General features: G+C 47.2%; 7 protein-coding genes across 11 annotated transcripts; 5 read left to right on the top strand and 2 right to left on the bottom strand.

Moving 5' to 3' along the window:
* Positions 1–236: 236 nt before the first annotated feature.
* Positions 237–4,499, top strand: LOC108035379 (intraflagellar transport protein 122 homolog). The gene is made up of 11 exons (XM_017110985.2): positions 237–419; positions 491–721; positions 792–2,246; positions 2,302–2,784; positions 2,841–3,115; positions 3,171–3,318; positions 3,382–3,582; positions 3,640–3,760; positions 3,816–3,972; positions 4,025–4,302; positions 4,359–4,499. The coding sequence occupies exons 1-11, from the start codon at positions 355–357 to the stop codon at positions 4,452–4,454; spliced, it is 3,510 nt and encodes a 1,169-aa protein (XP_016966474.1). The 5' UTR covers positions 237–354; the 3' UTR covers positions 4,455–4,499.
* On the bottom strand, positions 4,457–6,381 carry LOC108035380 (NADPH-dependent diflavin oxidoreductase 1). Its single transcript, XM_017110986.3, has one exon. The coding sequence runs from the start codon at positions 6,283–6,285 to the stop codon at positions 4,537–4,539; it is 1,749 nt and encodes a 582-aa protein (XP_016966475.1). The 5' UTR covers positions 6,286–6,381; the 3' UTR covers positions 4,457–4,536.
* Positions 6,382–6,554: 173 nt separating this feature from the next.
* LOC108035478 (uncharacterized) lies at positions 6,555–9,465 on the top strand. 2 transcript variants are annotated; one of them, XM_044094762.2, is made up of 3 exons: positions 6,555–6,637; positions 7,350–7,757; positions 7,813–9,465. In XM_044094762.2, exons 2-3 carry the CDS (start codon positions 7,352–7,354, stop codon positions 9,369–9,371), a joined length of 1,965 nt encoding a protein of 654 aa, XP_043950697.1. In that variant the 5' UTR covers positions 6,555–6,637; positions 7,350–7,351; the 3' UTR covers positions 9,372–9,465. The 2 variants fall into 2 exon arrangements, with proteins under 2 accessions (XP_043950697.1, XP_016966617.1); XM_017111128.3 differs by lacking the exon at positions 6,555–6,637 and having other exon boundaries at positions 7,241–7,757.
* LOC108035479 (tRNA 2'-phosphotransferase 1) lies at positions 6,631–7,330 on the top strand. The gene has a single exon (XM_017111130.2). It carries the CDS (start codon positions 6,665–6,667, stop codon positions 7,289–7,291), a length of 627 nt encoding a protein of 208 aa, XP_016966619.1. The 5' UTR covers positions 6,631–6,664; the 3' UTR covers positions 7,292–7,330.
* Positions 9,455–15,614, bottom strand: LOC108035499 (uncharacterized). 4 transcript variants are annotated; one of them, XM_050885834.1, is made up of 5 exons: positions 13,910–15,614; positions 13,191–13,250; positions 12,418–12,768; positions 11,684–12,264; positions 9,455–11,156 (listed from the first exon to the last, which is right to left on the bottom strand). In XM_050885834.1, exons 3-5 carry the CDS (start codon positions 12,680–12,682, stop codon positions 9,927–9,929), a joined length of 2,076 nt encoding a protein of 691 aa, XP_050741791.1. In that variant the 5' UTR covers positions 12,683–12,768; positions 13,191–13,250; positions 13,910–15,614; the 3' UTR covers positions 9,455–9,926. The 4 variants fall into 4 exon arrangements, with proteins under 4 accessions (XP_050741791.1, XP_050741789.1, XP_016966642.1 ...); XM_050885832.1 differs by having other exon boundaries at positions 11,684–12,309; positions 13,910–15,612; XM_017111153.3 differs by having other exon boundaries at positions 11,684–12,309; positions 15,417–15,612.
* A 2,229-nt stretch (positions 15,615–17,843) lies between these two features.
* Positions 17,844–19,218, top strand: LOC108034652 (serine protease 1-like). The gene has a single exon (XM_017109591.2). It carries the CDS (start codon positions 17,844–17,846, stop codon positions 18,627–18,629), a length of 786 nt encoding a protein of 261 aa, XP_016965080.1. The 3' UTR covers positions 18,630–19,218.
* Positions 19,219–19,605: 387 nt separating this feature from the next.
* On the top strand, positions 19,606–20,428 carry LOC108034514 (serine protease 1). The gene has a single exon (XM_017109438.2). It carries the CDS (start codon positions 19,606–19,608, stop codon positions 20,395–20,397), a length of 792 nt encoding a protein of 263 aa, XP_016964927.1. The 3' UTR covers positions 20,398–20,428.
* Positions 20,429–20,603: the final 175 nt, after the last annotated feature.

Genomic DNA, 20,603 nt, shown 5'->3' with positions numbered 1-20,603 from the left:
AACACTGGTCACACTACTAGCTGCCGCGTTGCCAATTGCTTTGCACTAAATTGAACTGTAACGGATATTAATTATGGGAAAATAAATATATTAATTGTTAAATAACTATCTAAGCAAGTAAAATTATATTTATGTTTGTTTTTAATATGTTTCTGATAAGTAAATGGGTTTATTTCTCAATGTAAATTAAAAGTGGCCAAACCTAGCGGGAAAACCTGCCAAAGTGCCATCACTAGCCGAGACGCCAACTTTTGTTGTGGCTTTGGTTGCCATGGAATCTGCGTGTAAACAACGCACCTGCACTTAGGAATCTTAACCAGCTATGCAGGATTGACCCAATCGGCTTGTGCAATAATGAGGGGCGTTCTCAAGTGGCTGGAACGCATCGAGTTTCCCAATAGCAAAGAAAACGAGATCAGGTAAAGCTTTCGCACGCGAAGCACCACAACCTGTTGCTCCATAACGGTAATCGGAAAACCCCCTTCTCCAGTGTCCACAATGTTTGCTACGCCCCCGATGGCAGCCAATTGGTGGTGGCGGCCGGGGATCGGCTCCTCATCTACGATCCCAACGACGGATCCCTGCTGAACACCCTGAAAGCCCACAAGGACACGGTGAACTGCGTGGCCTACTCCAGGGATGGCAAGAGGTTCGCCAGCGGAGCCTCTGACAAAATGGTCATCGTGTGGTCACCGCAGCTCGAGGGACTTCTCAAGTATTCGTGAGTGCACAGAGATAGAAATAAATATGTCACAAGATCAATTTATTGATAATAATAATGACTTTTCCAGGCACGGCGACTCCATTCAGTGCATGAGCTTCAATCCCGTCTCGCACCACCTGGCCTCCTGCTCCTTGTCGGACTTTGCCTTCTGGTCAGCGGACCAGAAAGCAGTGCAGAAGTACAAAATCTCGGCCCGCGTGAATGGCTGCTCTTGGACCAACGACGGGCAGTACCTGATCCTGGGCCTGGCCAATGGCATCATATCGATCAGAAACAAGTTGGGCGAGGAGAAGGGACGCATCGATCGGCCTGGTGGCCCCAACAGCAACGTCTTCAGCGTGCAGTGCTGTCCGGCCAGTGGACCCGGCAGTGTGGACACCATTGGCGTGGTGGACTGGAGTCAGACACTCTCCTTCCACACCCTGAGCGGCCAGATGATTGGCAAGGAGCGAGCCCTGGGATTCGATCCTTTGTGCCTGCAATACTTTCCCAATGGGGAGTTCTGTTTGGTCGGCGGCTGCACCGGAGGACTGCACTTCTTCACGAGGGAGGGCATCCGGCTGGGCACGCTGGGCGATAGCTTCGACACCTGGATCTGGACGGTGGCCCTGCATCCGAATGGCCAGTCCTACACCATTGGCTGTCAGGATGGCACCCTGGCCTGCTTCAACATTGCTTCGAGCACCGTGCACGCTCTCTATCGGGAACGATATGCCTTCCGGGAGAACATGTGCGACGTGATCATTCAGCACCTGATCTCTGGCCAAAAGGTGCGCATCAAGTGTCGGGATTTGGTGCAGAAGATAGCCATATATCGCAACCGGTTGGCGGTACAACTGCCGGAACGTGTGGTTCTCTACGAGCTGAGCTCTGGCGAGGATCAGCCCATGCACTACAAGGTGCGCGAGAAGATCCAGCAAAAGTTCGACTGCAGCCTGCTGGTCGTCTGTGGCCGCCACATCGTTCTGTGCCAGGAGAAGAGACTCCAGTGTCTGGATTTCATGGGTGTCCTGCAGCGAGAGTGGATCATGGACTCGTTTATACGATACATCAAGGTCACCGGTGGCCCTGTGGGCAGAGAAGGACTCATGGTGGGTCTAAAGAACGGCCAGGTGTTCCGGATCTTTCTGAACAACTCGCTGCCCCTGCTCATAACCACTGCTGTGTCCGCTGTACGTTGCTTGGATATCAACTCAAAGCGGAGCAAGATCGCCGTTGTGGATGACGTGGGTCGTCTGGTGGTGCGGGACATAATCAACGATACGATTTTGTACCAGGATACGGGTGTAAACAGCGTCACCTGGAACACGCACTTGGACTCGATGCTCTGCTACACCCATACCACGGGCGGATTGAGTGTTCGAGTTGGAAACCTGCCGCCAAGGGCACCGCAGAACATGCATGGCGTGGTGGTGGGTCTTTGTGGCGCCACTGCCTTCTGTTTGCGCGGGAACATCATGCACAACACGCCCTTGGCCCTGGGCTCTACCATGTGGCAGTTCATTGAAGCCGGATTGTTTGAGTAAGAAAGGTCTCCTTCCATTTGTCATCTTTTTTATCTTATCTTTAATTTACAGGGAAGCTTACCAGGTCGCCTGCCTGGGTGTGACCACCAGCGACTGGGAGGGACTTGCCCAATCTGCTTTGGAGGCACTGCACATCAACATCGCCCGTGATGCCTACGTCAAAGTGAGAAACCTTCCCTGGCTTAAGCTGATCGGTGAACTGCGAGATCAGCAGCAGCGGTCGGCAGTCCCCAAAGAGGTGCTGCTGGCGGAGAACTGCGCCTTTGCCGGAAAGTTCAAGGAGGCAGCTCGTCTGTTTCTCAAATGCGGCCAGTCATCTAGAGCACTGGAAATGTACACAGATCTGCGGATGTTCGATCTGGCCCAGGAGTACATCAAGGACGGTACTGAGCAGGAGAAGAAGGAACTGGTACGCAAGCGGGCAGAGTGGGCCTACTCGGTGAAGGAGCCACGAGCTGCGGCCGAGCTCTTGCTCTCAGCTGGGGAAAACCAGAAGGCCATTGATATTGTGGCAGAGCAGGGATGGGCAGATGTGTAAGTGAAGAGAAGAGTAGATAAGGAACTCTGCTAAACTAATATCCCCTTTTCAGACTCTTCGATATCGGACGTCGACTCAGCCTGAGTGAACGCGATGCCCTGGAGTCGGTGGCCCAAAATCTGAAAACCCTTAAGGCTCTTCCCCTGGCTGCTGAGATTTTCAAGAAGCTGGGTGATGAAGCCCAAGTGGTGCAGCTGCACATAGAGGTTCGCGACTGGCCGGAGGCTTTTCGCCTGGCGGAATCCTTGCCGGAACTGCTGCCCACAGTGCACTACCAGCATGGGCAATGGCTCGCGGAAACGGATCAGTTTATAGAGGCCCATCAGGGTGAGTTCTTGAGCTTAAACTATGTATTCAGATATTTAAATGTAATCCCTTTCAGCTTACCTAAAAGCTGGACGCACCAAGGAAGCCAATCGCTTGCTAAAGCAACTAAGCAATACGGCCATCGCCGAGGAGCGCTATTTGGATGCCAGCTATTTCTACTGGCTACTGGCCAAGCAGTGCTTAGATGTCTATCATGCCAAGGAGTAAGTTACATCCTATGTTAAGCTCTGTCGATGTTGCCTTATGTATCCCGTGCTCGATTTCAGTGAACAAAATCCTATTGATCATCACCTGACAGAGTACAAAAATCATTTACGTATTGCCAAGGTCTATTATGCCTACAGCGTCATTTATTCCTATATGAAGGAACCTTTTACCACACATTCCCCAGTGAGTCTCTTTAACGTTAGCCGCTTTATACTCAACGAGGTGGAGCAGAAGGGAGTGCCCAAAGGAGTTAGCATGTTGTAAGTTACTTGATCTGAAAGATACTAGATTAACTTTAATATGAACCATCTTTTCAGTTCGGTTCTCTTTACGCTGGCCAAGCAAGCCAAGTTTTTGCAGGCCAATAAACTATGCCTGCTCATCAACAAAAGGTTGCAGTCCCTGAAGCCACCAGCTGGAGTCCAAGAGCAGATTGATGTGAGTAGTTAGGGCATTTATTGTTACAATGTGGTGTTAAAGAACCACTTTGCAGCTCAATTTCCTGAACAGCAAGGCCTGCAAGAGTGGCTTCAATGATCCCGAGGAGCTCTTGCCACTTTGCTACAAGTGCTCCAACTACAGTCAACATTTGAACAACAATTGTTGTCCCACCTGCCGGCAGGATTACATTTTCTCATTCGTTTCCTTCGGTAGGTAAATCAGCCCTTCGTTTTGACTAAATTTAATGAATTTTTTCTTCAGAAATTCTACCCTTAGTACAATTTTATCCTGAAGTGGATATATCTGACGCGGAGGCCGAGCGTTTGTTGCTGGCTCCTGCAAAGCATGCCGAGGATGCGGATCCCTTCAACGAGGATGTAGCCAGTGCCTTGCCATTGAGTCTGGATCGAAATGGCCTGCGGACCATAGATCCCAATCATGTGCTCATTCTTAAACGGAGGGGAAAGAATGTTCGGAATGTCTACTATCGCAATATATTGCCCGATCTACAGGTTACCTATTGCCCGCAATGTCTGTTGGTGAGTCCAAACCGAAACCATTATCTATAATTTGATCTATAAGTAAAATTTTCCAGCTATTCTATTCTGAGGACTTTGAGCTGCAGGTTCTGCAGAAGGGATACTGTCCCTTTTGCCACACGTCCTCGGAAAAGTTGTTAGAAGACTTCTGAACTTGCCTTACTTAGTGTATAATACAATATAATTTCCGTCCAGAACTGTACAAATAGGAACTATACTCAAGTAAACACGGTTTTACGCCCAGGTTTCCTCCTGATAGCGTCGCTGCTTGATCATCAGATCCACGTAATCGGCATCACCACCCAGGATCTCGATGAAGGCCTCTCTTACAGACTTTGGCATGTTATTGGAGCTGCCAGCCACGTAGATAAATGCATTTTGGTCTTTAATAAGCTTGGACAGGTGGGCCCCATTCTTGGTGATTAAGTGCTGGACATAGACCTTGTGATCCTGATCCCGCGAGAAGGCAATGTGAGCTTCCACCTGCTTGGCATCGCTCCAGGCGGAAAAGTCCTTTTCAAAGTGGAAATCAGCAGTCTTATTCCGGCAGCCGAAGAAAATAATCAAGGGACCAATGGTGGAATCCTTTGTCTGTGCATCCAGTCGGTTTTGGATAACACTACGGAAGGGAGCGATGCCCGTGCCAGGTCCCACCATAATGAGTGGTATAGTCAAGTCCCTTGGCCAGACCATGGTTCCTTTCTTGACCACTCCTCGCAGCTCGGTTTCCGGTTTCAGATTTTTCAGCCAATTGGAGCACAAGCCCAAACGCGGGGTATGCATTATTGTCTTATATTCCACCACTGCCACCAACAAATCCAATGTTGAGGAAGACGCATCCGAGGCTATGGAAAAGCTGCGTGGTTGGATAAGCGGCATCATCTCAAAGAGCTGCTGAAGAGTTAAACTGGCGGTGGCATGCCGGAAATCCTCCAGCACCTCCAAGAGACTCCTTCGCGGCCTGTTTACATAGGCCACCAGGTCGTCGATACCCTCGGCGGAGCAGAATTCCTGGAGCTTTTCCTTTTCCATCTCATCGCTGCAATTGTGACCGAGCACCGCTAGGAATCGTTGGCGTGGTTTGGCACTTAAATCCCAAACGTATTTCGCTGCCTGCTGGAGGTTCAGAGGCAAGGAGTAGGCTTTGGGTAGCGGCATGTCCAGATGGGCACTGGTTACCTCCACCACAGTACTCTCATCGAAGTCCAGGCCGTGTTCGTGGATTAGATAGAAGAATGTTTTGACAGCTTCATCGCTATTTTGGGGCTGAACATCGAGCACATCGCCGGGTTCCCAACTGAGTTCCTCAGTTTGGCTGTGCAACCTGAGGAAGCGCACGTCCTGAAAGTGGTCCAATGCCGTTGTTCTCTGATTATCCTGGATTTTGAAGGAGTGGGGTGTTTGCTTGTGAGTCCAGAGCAGGGTTTCCAAGGAAGCAATCTGAGAATCCTTGGGCAGCTCCCTTACCAACCATTTTTTAATAGCTTGATTACTGCTGTTAAGTTTGCTCTCATCCAGGCCAGAAATGCCCTTCAGGGCAGCCCAGAGATCTTTTGTCCAAGCCAGAGACACTCCCAAATGCCCGTAATCGTGCTGATCATCACACAGGCCCACTGGACACACGGCCGTGGCTCCCAGATTCTGCAGCCTCTTGCTCAGCTTCTTGGCGGCGTAGTTAAACTTTGGGTAGCTGGAGTCGCCGAGTCCCAGGCAGGCGAACTGCATTCCTTGCAGGGATTGGGCGGGCAGGCTGCGCTTCAGAAGAAACCGCCAGGCCAGCTTCATGTTGTCCGGCTCCACTCCGTCGCCGGTTGTGGCCACCACGAAGACCACGAGGCGCTCGTCGATCAGTTTGGACATCTCGTACTCCTCAAACGACAGCACGGGGCCCTGGAAGCCCAGTTGATGCGACTCCCGCCAGATCTGCTCCGCCACATCCTGGGCAGTGCCGGTTTGACTGCCATAGAGCACCAGCAGCCGCATATTCTGGAATTTTGCAATACAATTTTGAAAATGTATTTAATTCGTTTATTTAGTGCAATTGGCCACTTCCAGAGATGGAGTTTTAGCTAGGAAGAAGACGAATGGGGTATTCCGAAATACTGTATGTTACTATCGTTTTTAGTATTTTAGTGTGGCCGCTTACCGATACTACGATAAATGTTATCGATGAATCATTCGATCCATTGTTCGATTGTTCGTATATCGATAGCGTGCTCGATAATATCTCTGGTATTTTTACCGTTCGCTAGCATGACCGTTCGGCGTTTCGGTATTTTCGTTTGTAGTGTACAGCCCTCTACTTCCAAATTGTTTTGCATGAAATAAATAAAAAGTGAGTAAAGTATTTTACTGGCAAACAATGCCACCCAAACCGCATGCCGATGTCCAGCTGAGCAAGAAGCTGTCCTGGTTGCTGCGGCACGGAGCAAAGACCGAGGGGATTCCCATCAGAGCGGATGGATTCGTTAGCGTCACCGACCTGCAGGAGCACCCGCGCTACAGATCCTTCACCCTGGAGAAGCTACAGGAGATTGCATCCGCGGACTCCAAGCAGCGATATACTCTTCGCTGGAACCCCGAACGCCGCGTCCACGAGATTCGCGCCAATCAAGGACACTCGTTGGCGGTCGTGGAAAGCGAGGCTGGCGGCCTGGAGAGGATTGACCATATGGAAGAGATTCCCTTGGCAGTGCATGGCACCTATTACCGGCACTGGGAGCCAATAAAAACACAAGGCCTAAGCAAGATGAAGCGCAACCATGTGCACTTTGCCAGCAGCGATAAGAGCAACTGCGTCATAAGTGGATTCCGCAGCGATTGCCAGATTTTGATATACCTAAACGTGGAAAAGGTGCTGGCCGATGGCATACCCATCTACCGCTCCAGCAACAATGTACTGCTCTGCCCGGGACGGAATGGCTTGATATCCAAATCGTATTTCCTCAGGGTGGTGGACAGAAAAACGGGGCAGGCCCTAGCTTACTGATCATTGTTAATGAATAAACCCAGCCGGTATCGAAAATAATTGAAACGTGTTTTTGCAGAAATGTCGGGCCCTGCCTCGGAAGTCACTTCTACGCCTGGGGATGGTGCCGACAATCTAGTGCTGTGCATGGTCTGCGCCGCGCCGTTCCGGAGTATGCAGGATTGCCTTGCCCACGAGCTGCTGAAGCATGCCAGCAAGCCGCAGAAGCAACTGCGCCAGCGATTGAACGCCATCACCAAGCTGTTCACCAGCGAACAAACCCAATCCGAGCGCAATGAGCTGCGGGAGGCTCTCGATAAGTCGGAGCCCGGTGGCCACTTGCACACGGTGTTGCATTTCTACGCTAGTGATCTGCGGAAGATGGAGCTCTGTTTTGGCCACGTGCGAAACTGCATAGAGAAGGAAATGCGGGGCAAGGTTAGGGTGTTTCCCTTCGGTTCATTGGTCACTGGTTTGGCACTGAAGGGTAAGTGATTACCAAAAGGGAAAGGCACTTAATCATCCTATTCTCCTTCCGCTAGAAAGCGACATAGATCTGTATATACAGTCCTGCGGCGAGCAGCCTCCCATGCAGCTGTACAACAAGGTATCTTACTTCCTTCGACGCTCCAAATGCTTCGCGGATATCTTCACCATTCGTCATGCCCGTGTGCCCATTATACGCTGCAAACACCAGCTCACAGGGCTCAATATAGACATCAATATGTCCAATCCGAATAGTACTTATAACTCCCAGTTCGTGCGCGATCTAATGTTCCGCGATGAGCGACTTCGTGAGCTCAGCCTCTTTCTGAAGATCTGGGCCAAGAAGCTCAAGCTCATTGGACATGGTTGCATGTCGAGCTATTGCCTGATTACCTTGATCGTCGTGAGCTTGCAAGCGCATCGACTGCTTCCATCCGTAAAGCATCTGCAATCTCTCTGTCCACCTATTAATATAGGTGGCGTCAACTACGCCTACAGTTTGGACCTGACTCCCCCGATTCCAGCACGAATGACCACCTTGGGACTAATCAAAAATTTCTTCGTGTACTACAGCACTGTAAACTTTGAGAAGAGTTTGTTGAGCCCCTTTTTGGGCAGCTGCCTGGACAAGGAGTCCACACTGGGCACACCGGGTGGATTTCCCGAGTACGACGAGCAGCTGCGGCTAATGCATGAAGCAGTGGGAGAGCCGCCGGAAGCTTTTCAACTCGATCGTGTCATGTGCGTGCAGGATCCCTTCGAATTGCAGCACAACGTGGCCAAGTCAGTCTCACCATCGAATCTCTTTTACCTCAGACAATGTCTTGTCCTGGCAGCTCAGGGTTGCAACGACCCGGAACTTACTTCGCAGCCTGCTAAGCTATATGACTATCTATTATTCGGCCTACCGGATAAGTTAGTATCTGAGCGGCTAGTGGCGGATAAAAAATCGGAGAGGGCCACTCCGCGAAAGCAACAAAAAGTGGAAATTGTCCAGCCGCAACTGCCCGTCGTTGAAGCGGAGGACACCAAATTGGAAACCAGCGCGGTATATAATGCCCCGCCAATTGTGCGATCGCACGTGATCACCCCCACGACAAATGATCTCAAATGCTTGCGGTCCGGCGTCCTGAGCTGCCATAAAACGGAGGAAATCCGAACGATATACTACTACTGGTTGGCCTGCTATGTGGACACCATCAAGGATGTGCTGACACAGCTTTATGCTCTGAATATCGAACTAAAGGAATCGGAGGAGCCGTGCTACTACAAGTGGCTCATCAGCATCTCCTACGACACTTGGACAGGACGCTCCTTCCAGCGGGGCGCCGGCCAGTCTTTCTTTGCCCACCAGTTGCAGCAGACCATAGAGTTTGCGAAGACCAGGATGGGAAATCCGCAATATGCGGTCAATTTGCGAGGCTATTTCTCAGTGCTGGCCAGTGAGGATTACAAGGAGCTGCGCCTGGATGTGCAGCCACTAGCTGGAGACCTCCTCGGACTGCAGCGCAATAGTCCGCTGACCAAGCTTTTCAAGGCGTTCAAGAATCTGCTGGGCAACTATAGCTTTAAGGAGAAGGCCAGCACCTGGGAGTTTTGCTCTAAATCAGACTAAACTAGACGACAATTATGCTAAAGGCATATAATCCCGAATGTACATACCTTAATATTTAAAAGCCAAAATGATAAGACGCTTCATTTACTCGACATTTTTTGTTTAACACAGTTTTTATTTGAACACTATTAGTTGAACAAATATATCAAATTATAAGTGTAACAATTAGTATTTAGCTACTATATTCTATGTATAAAGAGATGTCTAAGCTAATTCTTGGCAAAAGTGTCTTCGAGCTGGGAGAGTAAATTATGTACAAGGGCGACAACTAAGCCTACAAGTTGAATATACAAGGGTGTTCCAAACTTCCTAAGATTTTCAAACAATTCTTGAGGTACCAAATAGTACAATAGGTGGAACAAAGAAAACAATACTATTCAGATACCTGAAATATTATTTCAAGACCTGCAGAGGTTCTGGATGTACACCACATACTTTCAGGCAGATATAGAGAGCAAGAGATTCCTATGATATAGTATTACGATACTTGTACTGTCAGACTCTAGTCCGAGTAACGGCACTTGGGCACTAGCCTTAGTTCTAAACCTACTGCATCTATCCCTTCTTTTTGCGGCAGTAGCAATACTTTTTCGCGGCGAAATCATTCATGCAGTCCGCCTCTCCGCTATAGACATTCAACCGGCTCACGGAGCCCGTCACCTTAACGGAGTCATCCGTGTGGTTGTGTCGCAAGGTGGCCTCATACTGGGCCTTGTTGGGCGACGTGACGAAGATCAGTCGATAGGTGTGCACCTCCTCGGGATCCAGGGCATTCTGATGCGCCCGGAAGGCGGATTTGATGCTGTGCAGCGAGAGGGGCGCACACAGCTTGGCGAAGGTTCCGTTCCGGAACTCGGCCACGTAGCTGTTGAGGTAGCTGACCACACGCTTGCCCAGCATACGGGCTTCCTTGGAGCTGGTCGAGATCGAGTCGTACTCCCAGCAGGTGCACCAGTGATCCGCAATGCCCACGTCGGAGCAACTCCTCAGCGGGGACACAGGACGCAGTAAACTCTGGCACTGGGGGCAATCGGGAGCCGGTCCCAGGGACTCCATATCGACACGACCGGATATGGAGAGTATGTGCTTCATGGTGAGGTGGAGGTCGTAGGGCGTGGTCAAACGATTCCTGTTCAACTGGAGGCCACGCACGAACTCCGGATGGGAGCGACGCAGGTGATGGGGTAGCCAGATGAAGATGGCCGGCAGCCGCTCCTCCAAGTGACCCGACCAGGTGGCCCTCGTGGGCCCGAACCGCATGCCATGGTCGCTGAAGAACACCACCACCGTGTTGTCCATGGTGCCCTGGCGCACCAGCTTCCGCAGATACTCCGTCATGTAGTCGTCCATGCTGCTCGTCTGCGAGATATCACTGTGGCTGTGCGTGTTCGTCCAAAAGAAGCCAAAGTAGGTCTCGTTAAGGAACCGCTTGGTGAACTCCAACCCATAGTCGTACACGTGCTCCGCCGCCGTTTCGTAGCCCAGGCAATGGACCAGGCCATTGACTGTGGTGTGATCCAGCTGCGACTCGGCGGCCGAGAGATATGGCCTCAGATAGTAGTCCGCGGGCGGATTCTTGAAGCCCTTCTTCAGGTAGTTGAACGTGTTGATCTTCACGGCATCCTCCGCGTAGGCGGTCACATAGCCCCTCTGCTGGTACAGCTTCCAGATGAAGTTGCACTTGTCCAGGCCACCAACCGCGAAGGGGGAGCACGCGTGCATGGCATTGGGCAGGTTATAGCCGGTGGCCACTGCCATGATGTTCGGGAATGTGTTGTCGTCCACCTAGGGATAAGCAGGGTAACTTGAGATTGGAGTTCATGGAGTACGATCGCTGTTTTCTTTCAAGCGAAAGCCTCTATAAAATAATGAACTTGGAAGTCCTACCCTTAAAAATAGTTCAGGAATAAAAACATTTTTATTTTTTACTAGAAGAACAGCAAATCTAAAAGAAATTTAGATAAGCCTATTAAAAATAAAGAAAAAATCTCAAGTAGATTATTAATAATTGCACTTCGGAAGTAAGGTATAAACCTTTTTAAAACATACTTTTGAGAGGCATAACTGAAATACATTTTTCCTATCACTTCCCGGTAATACTTCAAACATTTATTAGCTTTAAAGATAAGGGAAATGTATGTTTTTTAACTGACGATAAAGTTTCAGGGAATAAGGAAAAACTTTTAGACATTCTAACAACAATTATAAATTATGCTATATTGAATATATATATGTAATAGAACTGATCGCATTCTGTTGAATCCCTCTGACTTCCTAACCTTCCTTGTCTTATCTGAAGTGCTCCAACTCACCTTGTTATAGCCCGCCAGCTCGAACCACCCGTTGTCGTAGAGATACTGGGCTGTTTTGGGCATGGCCCTGATAAGATTCACCCGGGAGATGCTATCGATGCCTAGCATTAAGACACTTGGGGGTCGCGGCTGGGCCTTATCCGCTTCCCGTTCCCTCACATCGCCCTCTGCCGCCTTTTGCAGTCTCTGCTGCACTGCCTCCTTGACGGGAATGGTGGCATGGCCATTGATGTACAGCTGGTGGCCACCGGAATCGCACTTGACAATGATGCCCTCGGCGGAGTTGGGCAGCTCGGTGCTGCCCTTGAAGGACTGACACTTGGTGTACTTGACCTTCATCTCGTCCACCCGCTGCACCTCCATGTAGCAGCAGTGCAGCTGGCTGCCCACTCGGTAGCGACTGAAGGCGGCTCCATCGATGCTGAGGAGGTACTTCTGGGTCTCCTCCTGGAATCTGACCTGCGTCAGGGGCGGCAGCTTCTGGCAGGCCTTGTACTTGATGCGCTTGAAGTGGCGCATCACCTCGTTCTTGTAGGGATCGACCTCCATGATGCGGCAGGAGTTGCTATACACCAGAAAGCCTTTCGGCACAAATGGAATACTCTCAGTTTCTGTGTCAGGATCAACTGGGCAAGCATCACAAACAAACATGAATGGGGGAAAACACAGAAAACCATAAAAGTGAGGGGCATGCAAAACAAAACAAGAAGGGATCATGCTTCGGGGGGACTCACCATCCATCAAGGTGGACTGATGCTGGACCGTCACATAGTTGTCCGAGTGCAGGACGTCCAGGTCCAGGACGTTGGCCCACTCGGGTCTGCCGATCAGGAAGTAGCAGAACAGGAAGGACACCAGCAGCCCGACCACCGACTTCCTGCTCACCGGGATCGGTGACCAGGATCGGTGGTGGACGGTCCCCCTTCGGGTCATTTGTACTTCCAGCTCCTCCGTCTCTGAGGTGTCGGAGCGCTCCAGCAGCAGGCGTTTCTCTGCCATGTCATTTAAGCTCTCGGCTGTCCATGTTCGCAATTAAATAAATCTCTGGTTAATCCGAGTCAATCCAATTGATTTGAATGGAAGAACTGAAAATTTAATTCAAGCAAAATCAAAATGGACGTGAATCAGGTTTTATTTATGTATTTACTAGAAATATAATTAAGAGCTTGCTATGTCATAATAAAAATCTATATGTGGACAAAAAAGTCTAAAGAAATAGTAAAACTGCTGTGCAGTAAAACTTAACATATGGTTTTTAAATTGAGTTGGGTAGTTAAAAATAATAATCGCTGTCGTGCAATTTCATTTATTTGCGCAACAAGTTTGGCTAATTAAGAAACCGAACTAATTATAGAAAAAATGTGTACTACTACGTCAAACAAAAAACTAATGCAGCATTTTATACAATGCAATGGAATTTATTATCAATATTTTCAGTGCTGTTTGCCAGATTTCAGTAATGAAATTAGAGCTCTTGATTGTTTTGAATGAGGAAGAAGTGGCTTACCTGTGGAATGCTTATTGCAGGGATTTATTTATTTATTGGGTTTTAATGTTTGTTCCGCAACTGAAATTAAAGACAAGCCATAAGTTGCTGACAAAGGCGAATTACGTGTTTTTTTGGCTGGAAAAGTAATTTTCTACTTATTACAAAGGTCAGTTTGTAGTGTCGCATTTTTTCTTTGTAAACAACGAGTGAACTAAGCATTTTGCTGGCAAAGCTTGCGAAACCGAATATGATAACCCTGATGAGATTATAATTGGCAAATTCCGGAACTCTGCATTTCAGAGATTTACTAATTTATTGTTTGCATTCTCCAGATGTTTATTTTGTCTTTGATATTAATTAAAAATACGTTGGCTTCATTAGATTTCGGTTTAAATGGTTTATTTTTGGATTTTAAGTACTCGCGCGAGAACTGAAGGTTTATAAATTTACATAAGAAAATAAAACATTTGGTTGTTTATGTGTTTAGAAATACTTAGTTGGCCTCTGTGCCTCGAACACTTTCATAAAAGTTTATTTTTTTCTAGGATTGTTTACTGTAGGAAAGATTTTTGCACGTGGTTTTCCGGGTCAGCAATAGTTTGTTCGTTGCACTAGCACTTTGTTTAAAAGCCATCAAACATATTTAAAGAGCACTGATGTTGCACTACGAGTATAGTGCCACTGCCAATGGTGATTCTCGGCCAAAAGGAATATAAATAACATTTGGTTTGGCCAACCTTGGCTGGGTCCAATGAAGGGGCGGGGGCAGGGGCAGGGGCAGGGGTCGCCAGGGGCGGTCTGCGAATTTAATTAATGGAACTGCAGCGTCTGCTAAAACTACATCGTTCTGCCAAGCTTTTTCGCCAGCGGTCCGAGCACTGTGACGGCGGAATCGCGAATGAGACGGAACCCAGGCACAGAAATAGGTATGGTAATGGTGTGGTGTTGTTTGGTGTGCCATGGTATGGGGTGGTGTGGGGGCCTGGGAATCCGAGTGGGGAAGTGGAGCTGCTGATGCCTCATGATGGATCCGCGCTTCGCCGGCATTATTTCATCGATCACGACTCCATTCGACGGCCATTAGTGTTCGCTTTTTGCCGCTTCATGTAGCAAACACTGATTAGATATTCGGTTGTGTTAATCCACGACACGTTTTTATCTAAATATTATTATAAATGTGATGATGTTCGTACCCAGTAGTGGGAGCGCTGGGGTATGCTGGCTTGGGACTCTGTTGATGACTGGATAAGGATTTTCCGTATCCACTTTTTTGAAATTTAGTAAAATATCAAATAAACTAAATCAGGAACATGAGAGCCCCCTATAAAGAATACTAATGAGGTCCACTACACAACAGGCATGATAAGCCATTGGGTTGCTATACTGTAGAGCGTGTTCTAAGGCCGTTTGAGATATGCGGCAATGTGAATAACATAGTTCCAGCTTAGCCCCTATTTCAAAGGGAGATAAAACCAATCAAAAAATATTCATAAACAGGAAGGGCGATAAAAAATATTGGATTTGAAATATTTGCAGTTGTGTTTCGTTTTCTACATGTGTCGGCGAGATATTAAATGTCAATTATGCCCCATTCAACACTTATGAAAGAGGCGTCGTTGCATTTAGCAGCTTATATCTAATTGAATTTGTAGTTCGGATTGAATGGTTTAACAGGGTTTGAACAGATTAGCGAGGGACCGACAAAGTCTGGCAATAAAAAGTGACAGCACCCTGGCTTCGCTCTGCGTGAATAGCCGTGCATCTAGATAATGCATTGAATTTTAATGGCAAGTGCACTGGGGCGAGTCATTAGGAGAGGCATTGAATGCTATGTAGTATAAGAGATATAATAATGGAAATATGGTTTTGGGGTGAAGGGCGAATGACGCGCTGGGGGATCCGCTGCAGGACCCCGGGCGAGTGTGTCGAGGGCACTCTACGGCGGTAAGAATATATATATATATCCCAAGGAGGTTAGGCAGCGTCGGGGGTATAGTATGTCAAGTTCCATTGAAGCGAACTGCTTGTGTTGCAGCGTCAGCGTAAAATTGCAATTGTACAGATACAGATACAAGAGACCAGATACACAGATACGAAAGGGACGCACACGGATACACACACAGACACACAAGGTGGGGGGAAATTGCGAGCTTTTCCGAACAGCCTGGAAATTTGTCAACACCCTGCGAGTGTTTGCCAGGACTCATCCAGTATTTGGGCCACTCCGCGTTCTCGCTCACTCACTTGGACTCCTCGCCACATGGACATGTCCCTATTGATTGCAGCAAATATACAAATGTTTGTGCTGCGACTTGCAATCTCCTCCTTGCGGAAAAGGACGATGCGCGATTACGACCCAGGTCCTTGCTGGCGGAACGGATAGCACGATGCGACTGAGCGGAAGTTCGACTGCCAGCGAGCGGAGACCCCCGACGAATGACGACGAGCCAGTGCCGATGTGAGATTTTTTACACCCTCATCAACAGCACCAACAGCCAGATAATCACTGAAAAAAATCGAGGCACCCAAAGGAAAGTAAATCTCTCTGAAACTCAAAAGAAAATCATTTTTGATTTAGTCCTTAGCCACTCTGTTGAAATACAAATCTATAATAAATAATAAAGTAAATTCAAATTGATTAAAAATATTAGGAGTACGATTTTTAAAAGTATTTTGAAAGGCACAGTGGCATCATGTTTGGAGGTTAGCTGTCACGATAAGATATGTTCTATATCATATTCAATTACCAAAGCAACATAGTTTGCGACAGTTCCGTGGCAGGTAACTTTTGAGTAATTAAATATTTTACAAAGGTGCAATAATTGATCAACTTTCGATTGCTCGAAGTACAAGTGGCTTCTGCTATATTTGTTTGCGGTTTTTTGTGATAACAAAAGTAATCTTCAGCTTAGTTCTTAGAACGTAAAATTCCCAAGAAATCGCACCTATTTTATTAAAAATTAGTTACCAAGGGTTCTTGGCATTTATTAATTAAAACCAATATAAAGATGATATAATTAAAATAAAATGATGTTTTTTGTTCGTTCTAAGGCAAACACGTTTCTAGATAACCGGCTTTTATTTTAAGAGAATGCTTTTAATGTCACGAAACTGCAGGAATCGCTGGCAATGGAAATGGTTTGCATAAATTTTAAATTTTTTTCCACAGCCAAGCAATCAATTCAATCGAAAAGTATAACTCTTTGTATATATATATTTTTTTTTGGTGAATAATTTCTTTTGTGTTATTTGGCTGCCTGAAGATAAAAGTATTTGTGCGTGAGATATGTGGCTGACACGCCCGATAAGAAATGTAAATTTGGTGATACAGGCCGAATATCGATCTACTTTTGAGTGATGTCATGCCTGAAAATGGCTTGTCCCTCTTGGGGTGAATAAATTAAAATTTAAATGATTTTTTGGTTTTGCTCAGGAGAATCTAGGACTGGTTTTTCTGAGTGCACCAGCAAGAGCCACACGCGATGCGTTGCACATTCGCCAGTGACGCCTGAAAGTATGCAATGTTTATTTGCCAATTGCCCGCTGCACAGCGAGACACTCTCTGAGCTTGCGCAGTTTCGAGTTACTTTGGCACGTGCTGCGTCGGTATTTTGCACGCTCTTCCCTTTATTTTCCTGCGCCCGGCCCTCCCCCTTTTTCACCACCCACTTGTTGGTTCTGGGCGACAAATTTGGGGGCGGTCAGTGGGCGGTATTTCGTCAAGTGTCTCTGTTTGGCCGCGGGCAAGGTCGCCAAACTTGTAGCGGCAACAAAATAACAAAGTAAAAACAAAAGGAAAATAGGTAAAAGCGAAGATTACATCTACGTATGTGCATCTCTTTATAAGGCCCTGCCTTACACTCGTATTTCCTTTAATCACACTGCACAGCACAAATAAATATTACAGAATATTTAAAATCTAAAACATACAAAGAGATCTATAAAAACTCTCCAGAACTTTAAAAGACGAGAAAGAACCACACACAACGAAAACATGATATAATACTGAATTATTTACCAGCTGACCAGCAGGTGGACCCCTCACGATAGAATAATATTTCTAATAGAAATAGCTCATCACTATGGATTTGGATTTTGGGATGAGCATTTTCCGGATTTATGATTTCGAAAGAAATCTATTGCTCGTTTTTTTTCTATCAGCCATTGACAATGTCCCTGTAAGCTATAAGTCCAAAAAGTTAAAGGCTAAAGTTGTTGTTGATTGTACATCTAAATATTAATTGGTTTTAATACTTCTACTTTGCGTTTAAACTGTACTTATTACAATTTTTACTTACTCAATTTTTAACTTTGTAGTGTGTTTTAATGAAGGTAGCTTTAAATATATTTTTATACTTATTATTTATTTATTAATTGAATAAGTAGTTCCTTAATATCTTTTCTACTAATTGTAATACGGGTTCTAAAAACTAATCAATACTGTTCAAATTTTAAGAATAATCTTTGTTGCCTTCCACTTCGCCATTCATGACCTTTTCTGGTTCAATCAGTTCATTCGTTCTTGGTCAAAATGCACATGTGCAAAATGCCCTATCAGCCTATTGTCCAGACGTAGAATTATATGACCCTTTGTCCTGGTCAGCTCAACAAAAGCTATCCGCGTATAAATACGCCGCCGAAAGGCATAAGTCAACAAGTTGTCCCAAAAACATGAAACTTTTCGTAGCTATCCTGGCTTTGGCCGTGGCCTCGGCCTCCGGCGCCGCCTTGCCCCACTTCGCCGCCCCGAAGGCGACGGCCGTCCACACCAAGGACATGCAGGGACGGATCACCAATGGCTATCCGGCGGAGGAAGGCGAGGCTCCCTACACCGTGGGTCTGGCCTTCAGCGCGGGCTGGTGGTGCAGTGGCTCGATCATCTCCAGCGAGTGGGTCCTTACTGCCGGCCACTGCATCGGTGGCAGAGGCGTAACTGTCTACTTCGGAAACAGGCGCACCGATCCCCAGTTCACACTCTGGGTGAAAAGCAAAAACTTCATCGCGCACAAATCCGACGACATCGCCCTGATCCGCATCCCGCAAGTGGACTTCGGGGAAACGGTCAACAAGGTGGAGCTGCCCAGCTACAACGATCGAAACAACGATTACAACGAGTGGTGGGCAGTGGCCTGCGGGTGGGGCCGCACCTACGACGACAGCCCCCTGCCTGACTTGCTGCAGTGCGTCGACCTGCAGATCATTCCGAACTCGGAGTGTGCCGAGTACTATGGAAGCAGTAATGTGGGCAAGAACATTCTCTGCGTCCGCGTGGTCGAAGGCAAGTCCACCTGCAATGGTGATTCCGGTGGCCCCCTAGTAGCCCTTGAAGGCAACAAGCTAGTGGGAGTCACCAACTTTGGATCCACCGCCGGTTGCCAGTCGGGTGCTCCTGCTGGATTCCAGCGCGTCACCTACCACCTGGACTGGATCCGCGACCACACCGGCATTGCTTACTGAACGAAATTAAAAATGATTTAAGAGTTCGTGTTTTTGACATCTTTTACTCCCTTATTCAAGGGTTTTTTGAAATCAAGAAGAAAGTACTGTAATACTTTATATTAAAAATACAAATATTTTGTGAAAACCTAACATAAACATAAAACAAGGAGTTCAGTCAAGGTAATCTACAAACCTACTACTCCCTTTTCCCGCAAATATAAATGAAACACTTTAATCACTATCAACAAACCAAAAGTTAAATGACTTATCTTTAAAAAGCTCAAAACAAATTTAAACTACTAAGTGTCATATGTTATCTTTGATAATTGCAGTCGTTTAAGATAACGAAAGTTCGCAAATGTCCGAGATACTTGTGGTTTTATTAATATTTACAAGTATCATAAGCAACTAAATCTAAATAAAAATCTCTTTTAATAGAAGTAGCATTTGCACTTTGCTTTTATACTATATGCACATCCGTAGGACATTGTAAATATTTAAATCTAATCAGTTGATTATCAATTTTTGATTGTGGTTTGTTTTTGAATGGAGAGATAGGCGTGGAAAGCAGTAGTAAATTTTAAAAGGTTTGCGTTTTACCTTTAGACCCGCTTAATAATTAAATATTAATTAATTTTTAATATTGCTTAGAAATAATAATTACTGGTATAACCTTTTTCTCAGAAATATTTTTTTAAGTAACTTGAACACATAAGTGGGTCTTCGTGCCTTGAGAGAAAGCTTGATTTAAGAAGAATTTTAGTTTGCTATCTTCTGGACTTCCATCAAAGACTTCAGAAGTCTCTATTCATGACCCGTTCTGGTTAAGTCAATCAGTTCATTCGCTTTTGGCCAATACATGACCAACATACCTTATCAGCCAACACTTCGGACGGGGATAATATATGACCTCCTGCCTTGGTCAGCTCGACAAAGGCAATTTTTGTATAAATACTCTGCCCAACTGCATTAGGCCACAAGTTGTTCCAGCAACATGAAAGTGTTCGTAGCTATCCTGGCTTTGGTCGTGGCCTCGGCCTCCGGCGCCGTCATGCCCCACTTCGCCGGCCCAAAGGCGACGGCGGTCCACACCAAGGACATGCAGGGAAGGATCACCAACGGCTACCCGGCGGAGGAGGGCAAGGCTCCCTACACCGTGGGCCTGGGCTTCAGCGGCGGCTGGTGGTGCGGTGGCTCCATCATCTCCAACGAGTGGGTGCTCACCGCTGCCCACTGCATCGGTGGCGATGCCGTGACCGTCTACTTCGGAGCCACCTGGCGCACCAACGCCCAGTACACCCACTGGGTCGGAAGCGGAAACTTCATTGCCCACGGATCCGCTGACATCGCCCTGATCCGCATCCCCCATGTGGACTTCTGGCACATGGTCAACAAGGTGGAGCTGCCCAGCTACAACGACCGGTACAACGACTACAACGAGTGGTGGGCCGTGGCCTGCGGATGGGGCGGCACCTACGACGGCAGCCCCCTGCCCGACTACATGCAGTGCGTCGACCTCCAGATCATGCACAACTCGGAGTGTGTCCAGTACTACGGAAGCGGCACCGTGGGCGACAACATCCTCTGCGTGAGGACTCCCGACGGCAAGTCCACCTGCGGCGGAGACTCCGGTGGTCCCCTGGTCACACACGACGGCACCAAGCTCGTGGGAGTCACCAACTTTGGATCCACCGCCGGCTGCCAGTCTGGTGCTCCCGCTGGATTCCAGCGCGTCACCTACCACCTGGACTGGATCCGCGACCACACCGGCATTGCTTACTACTAAACCAAATAAATAAATATCATTTGAAAAGCTATTTCTGGAAAGTTTTATTGCAACTGCGAAAAACTTAGTTTACTTGACTATTAATCAAGATTGCACGCTAAATTATTGTTCAAAATATTGTTTTCGAAGAAATGTTTTTATTTTGAGGAACAGCCTTACCGAAAAAGGTAATATAAATTACCATTTTTTACCTAATTAATACAAAA

The sequence above is a fragment of the Drosophila biarmipes genome, chromosome 3L, assembly GCF_025231255.1.
Source record: "Drosophila biarmipes strain raj3 chromosome 3L, RU_DBia_V1.1, whole genome shotgun sequence".
In the NCBI taxonomy this organism is placed as follows: domain Eukaryota; kingdom Metazoa; phylum Arthropoda; class Insecta; order Diptera; family Drosophilidae; genus Drosophila; species Drosophila biarmipes.
This window is presented reverse-complemented; position numbering and strand designations above follow the sequence as displayed.